General features: G+C 40.6%; 1 protein-coding gene across 1 annotated transcript in view; it reads left to right on the plus strand.

Annotated features, from left to right (window-relative positions):
- NDUFA12 (NADH:ubiquinone oxidoreductase subunit A12) overlaps window positions 1–4,405 on the plus strand; it is a 119,550-nt gene extending 115,145 nt beyond the window's left edge. The window contains exon 4 of the mRNA XM_069229108.1: window positions 4,157–4,405. Coding sequence (XP_069085209.1) covers window positions 4,157–4,337 — 181 coding nt within the window. The 3' untranslated portion in view covers window positions 4,338–4,405. The remainder of the gene's footprint in view (window positions 1–4,156) is intronic.
- Window positions 4,406–6,000: the final 1,595 nt, after the last annotated feature.

A 6,000-nucleotide genomic window follows, 5' to 3' on the forward strand; every position in this document is an offset into this window, starting at 1 on the left:
CATGTACCAGTGATTTTAATCAACACATTAAAAAACAGGCATATATTTTATATAATTGTCATATTTTTGTGACCTTGTTTCCATTTCTTAGCACTCTGAAGCTTTATACCCTGTATTATATTTTGTTATAGCTCAGCAACTGTCAGCTTTGTGCGTCCTGCCGAGGCTTGTTTTCCCCTCCTCCCTGAAAAAAGCAGTCAAGGTTGTCTGAAATACTGCATAGTGTGTCTAAAAACATTTCTCCCAATTCGTGTCCAGTATTTCTTGACCCCCCTTCGGTAGCAGAAATATTTTTTGTTGTGTGATGGGGCAGATAAGCCAGTATTCTTACAAACTATAGTATTTCTTTACTGCAGCGCTCCGAAGAAGGTTGTGAAGGAACATCCAGCTGCAATCAAACTATTTCCAGTTTAAAACAATGAAAAAATAAATGTCCCGCTTCTAGCTAAAAAAAAAAAAATGCTTTTACTTTGCCATCCACATAGATATTGCTTACATTTAAATTAAAATTAAACATACGTTCCCCTTTAAAGTTCAAGACTTAAATCATATTTCGTTTTCTACCCTGGAAGTTTTACTTGCAGATATGAGGAATTGCAATGGGAACAACAAATAGCTGGTAAACGGCTAAATATTTATGTTTAAAAATGTTTTGATTTGAGCAATACGGTGTCGAAAATATACAAAATGGTGTGTTAGTTATGTATCACAAATATTTTGTATTTAATGTGGCACTCGATATTAAAAGTTGTGTATAACTGTTCTCTTAGAAAAAAAAATTAGGTTGATAATGACAGTGGGAAATATCAATTGAAACTCTTGATTGAATGGAATAGAGCACATTTAGCACCAATTTACATACAAATGTAATGGATCATAAAATTAGTTTAGTGTTTAGTAAACGGGCTACCACAAGTTGATTTATTTGTGAATTTCTTTTTCAGATCCAGGTTTTGTATAAACGTAGAGAGAGTTTTAAAAATCATTTGTCATTTTAAAATGTTTTATTGATTTAATTTTCAATTAAATAAACTGTAACAAAACTTATTCGGGTATCACAGGCATCAAAGAATGGACTACAGAAGCCAAGCGTTTTCACCAGACATTATGGTTAGTACAACAGACTGGTAATTAAGAAGGCGTTCTTCAATGGCAGAGTGCCCCATGCACAATAGGCCACATGACTTCAGATATCTCTACAGCCAGTCATGAGCTTTTAGCCATGCCGCATCTATTTAACTGAGTCTGTCAAGCCTAATAAGTTATCCTACGTTTTTTGAAGTCAGATTTATAGTACATTTATGAAACAATTGTTGACTGGGTTAGTAGGGGTCAACAACTAAGTGCTTTAGCTAAAACTGTCCTGAGGATGGTCGTGCCTACTGAGGACTTCAGAGGCCTGCGCCGATGTGGCACCTATGTACAACCCCGACGTCATCACAGTGACCACAATGCCAACAACAGACACGGAGTCTACCAACGCCACCTGACATTTTTGGGCAGTTCACCCTCACAAAGTGGAGCTTCGTACAAGGGCCTCTTTCCTTCCCAAGGTTGTTACACCTTTTCACGTAGATCAATCTATCACTTTGCCCACTTTTTACGCACCACCACATCCTTCTCATGAAGAAGAGACTCCATCGCCTGGATCCAAAATGAGCGTTGGCATTCTACCACAGTCGTAATAAAGATATCCAGGTGGGCAATCATTTCTTTGTTGGATATGTGGGTGGGAAGAAAGGGAAAGCGATGCAAAAGCATACCATCTCATGATCGGTTCTGCTTTGCATCAAAATGTGCTACGCTTTGGCAAAGAAGCAACCCCCTGAGGGCTTGCGTGCTCACTCCACCAGAGGAACTGCTGCTTCCACAGCATTTGCACGCAGAGTTCCTATCCTGGACATCTGCCAGGCAGCAACGTGGGCATCCCTCCACACATTCACAAGACATTACTAGCTGGACAGTCAGGTCCGCAGAGATGGCTACTTCGTCATTTGGTCCTGCAGGACCTTTTAGTATGATCTTGGTTCACAGCCCTCCTCCGTGGATGGTATTGCTTGGGTATCTATTCTAAGGTAAGGTATATGCAATTAGAAATCTATGTCAGATGAGCAAGTTTCTTACCTTTGGTAACGATTTATCTGATAGAGACATATTCTAGTTGCAGATTCCTTACCAACCCACCCATCCTCCCTGCTTGCAAACTGATTTCTAGGCACAGGGATTTCCCTTTCAGGGCCTTAGCTCTGAAGCACCATTTTCAGTGTTTTTCATGGCTCTGCACTCTGGCATGGAGAGTTGTGAAAAGAAACTGACGTCACCGTGCCGAGGTGGCAGCTGTGTACGACCCCAACATCATTACGGTGACCACAATGCCAACGAGGGACGCGGAGTCCACCGATGTCACCTGATGGCACACAAGGGTACTGCTCGAAGAAAAATCTCTGGATCCAGTCTGACTGACGCCTGGAGGAAAATTATAAGGCAAGGAATCTGCAACTACAATATGTCTCTACCATATAAGTCATTACTGAAGGTAAGTAATTTTTTAATCCGGTAACTTCATTAAGAATATATAATTTTTCACATACGCCTAGTTTCATCTTTGTGATCAGCTCCATATTACACAATACTTTTATTTCATTGATATGCAACGTATTATTTAATCTTGATGCCACCTTTAGGCGGCATTAAATATGAGTAATTGGTACATTTTTGTAGTAAATGCTCTCTGATGGCTAAAGCCAGAAGGCTGGCAGCCAATGCAAGGCCTGTTGGCTTTGCCATTGCTTGTTAAATGAAGTAGCAAACTGTGTGCACTGCAAAAAGTGCTCATTTCACTGCGTTTAGACAGACTGCCCAAGCCATTTAGATAGAAGGCATCATTTAAAGATTGACAGATGTTCCCATAAACCGCGGTTGTAGTGGAGGAGAAAAATCGACCACACCCACAGTGGAGCATCTGCCCTCTGTAGATTCCTGCTAGTGCGGTAGGTATTTCCTCACTTTCGTGGCTTTGCTATCATGGCAACAACTATCTGGAGGGAGGCGCATGCATTTTTCCATGGCAGCTCTCCTGAAGTTGAGCCCCATCTGACTCTACCCTTCCTAACGTTTGACATGATGTCTGCCCCTATCACCCGAGGACAGTCTTCAGATTGTTATTGCACCGTTTCTGCTGTTGCTCCACTGTCTCTGCCTGCATCTGCCAGTCTCGCCCGACTATGTGCGTGGCCCACAACAAGAGGGATACATTTATTACCCGCATCTGAAACCTACTCACCTTTTGCATTTTCATGAACAATGGGGTATACTGTTATTCTACTAACATGAGTTATTTAGAGTCTACTCTGCCCCATTTTCCAGGCACTTATCGGGATTTCAGCTGAGGAGGCAAGCTTCTCAGGCACAATCACGAATGCTGTTCTTCCTATTTTATAGCATATAATGCATTTTATAAAGCACAGCGTTACTTGGGAAGGGTTAAAGTCTGCACAGAGAACAACTAGGGATATACATTATTTTTAAAAAAATCCAGAGAGACAGCCATTTAAACAGTAGAGGTTACTCAAAGATAAAGGGCCAGTGGCACAGCAAAACAACTGCCAAACGAGTTGAAAAGCAAAGGATGGAAAGGTAGAGGTAAAAGGGGAGGTACTTTACTGCAGTATAGGTGAAAGCGCACTTGCGGCACAAGGTGGGGTATTTGAATGCAGGGTTGTGAGGTGAGAAAGATGCTGAGGGAGACCATATCAGGAAATGGATCCGAGTGCCTTGATTTGTCGAAGGGCCGCCCTCCTCTCTGTCAGTGCTCATAGTTTTCTCTGTACAGTTTGATAGACTGGGCAGATTCTGCACTAGTTCGTGCCTGTTCTATATTACAACAGTATATGTCATTGCTGTAAATGTAAAGCCTTGGGATAGGCATGAGTTACACAAATGCACTACATTTAACAAATAATAAACGCCCTTTAACTCCTCCCGCTATCGAAGAAAGGTTTGTGGATACGTTTTGGTCTCAAACATGACTTTTTGAAAACATGTTTTGTATTGCTACTGCCTTAAATAAAATACTGTTTGTAGCAACGAATACTGGACGTGTACATTAAGTTGAAGAACTGTATAACCAGTAGCTGTAATTTCTCATTACATTTAGGCATCGGTGGCTTCATTCCATTGCTGATGAACCCCCAACAACCCACCCACCAGTTCCTCATAAGTTCATCTGGGAGAACCACAAATTCAACATGAGTGCTACTCCGGGGCAGTATGTTCCCTTCTCAACTACTCGCAAGAAGATACACGAGTGGGTCCCGCCGCAGGCATCTAACAAGTAAAACACTGAAGAGACAAACCTCAATTGCCATGTACATTTTTCCTGCAAATAAAACCAAGTTTAAATACATCTTTAGTGAGTCGTTTCCTTTTATTAGATGAGTATGTGTTGCAAATGCGTCCAGCATGTCAGTGTAGTAGGTCTGTGTGACTGCTGGTTCTTCTATTGTCTGCTGCAGTGCAGTTGATTAAGATAGCAATAAAAATGGGACTATAAATAAAAGGGCCATAGGGCCATATTACTATAACTAACATAACCGGTTACAAACAACTCTAAGTGCAAACAATCCATTGGTGGTAAACACCTCGATTATCCTTGGTTTTAAGTAGAATTATTAGAGAAAGTATTACAGGAAATCCCCAATTAAAACAGAGTAATATAATCTCATTTGAAGAATCATCTCAATAGAATTGTGTTCTTGACAGCTAGCATGGCAGACTACTGCTGACATTCTTTTAGATGTTTTTCACTTAAAACATTTATTTCTGCTTTCTAAAAGGCGCACTGTCATTTTCTATTTGGCTTCTCTGAGACCGAGGACTTTGTGTCCATACCCTCTCACCCCTCCCAGCGAGCATAAAATGTGCATGTGAACGCATCCGCCAGGTTTTGAAAGCACGCTGGAGTTTGTTTCCTAGTTGATTTTACTGTTTAATAACATCCATCATCTTTTCAGTTTTGCTTTGTTGCTTCTTTAAATATTAATATTATAATTGCATTTTAGATTGCCTTATTGATAAGTGTTCCAAGCTGATTTTGTTTTTTAAAATTTATTTAGTCATTTTTCCTCACTTGGGTTCCTTTTTCTTAGTCTGTGAAGCCAATGGAGCGGCAGTGGTTTGGTTTTTGATTCAAATACATTGCTCCCAGTGATTTTAGTTTCTAATAGTTCTGTGCCCTACCCTCCATTGCACTGCTTTGCAGTGTCATTGATACACACTTATCGGAATCCTCAGATGCTAAACATTTCTGCAAGTACCTCTTCAGTCTGTCTAGCACAGGGTGTATGAGAAAAGTGTGGTAGGTAAGAAACAGAGATGAGTGTGAATTAATGGAAAATGAATACTGAGAGACCGCTTTTGGAGGAAACCAATAATGGTTTAAAGGAAACCAAAGAATGGTTTGGAGGAAACCAAATAATGGAGAACCAATTTTAAGGAAATACAAAAAAAATCGAAAACATTTCAAAGTAAAGATAATTTTAAGGAAAAACCCAACATTACACTAAGCTTGGGTGGAGTTTAGGACTACTGTGAGATTTTTGAGTTCAGGTATGAGTTATGCGAACGGTGATGAGGGGCTTTTAGGGGTCAGGAATAATTTGGGTTCAGGCATAGAAAGGGATTTTTAGGGTGCAAGGATGAGTGGAGTTTAGGTGTGTGAAGGGTTTCTAGGTTTTAGGGATTGGTAGAATTTAAGGGTATTGAGTTTTAGGGTTCGTGGATGGAAGATTTTAAGGCTTGTGAGGGTTTTTGAGGTTTAAGTATGGGTAGTGACAGGTGGGGAAAGGTATGTAGGGTTCAGGATGAGGTGTGGTTTAGGGTGGTGAGGGGTTTTAAGGATTCAGGGGCTGGTGGAGTTTAAATGTAGAAATTAGTTTTTTTAGGATTCAGAGAGGAGTAGTGTGGGGTGATGAGGTGTTCTTATGGGTCATGGATGGCTGG

This window comes from Pleurodeles waltl, chromosome 4_1, assembly GCF_031143425.1.
Source record: "Pleurodeles waltl isolate 20211129_DDA chromosome 4_1, aPleWal1.hap1.20221129, whole genome shotgun sequence".
Classification (NCBI taxonomy): Eukaryota; Metazoa; Chordata; class Amphibia; order Caudata; family Salamandridae; genus Pleurodeles; species Pleurodeles waltl.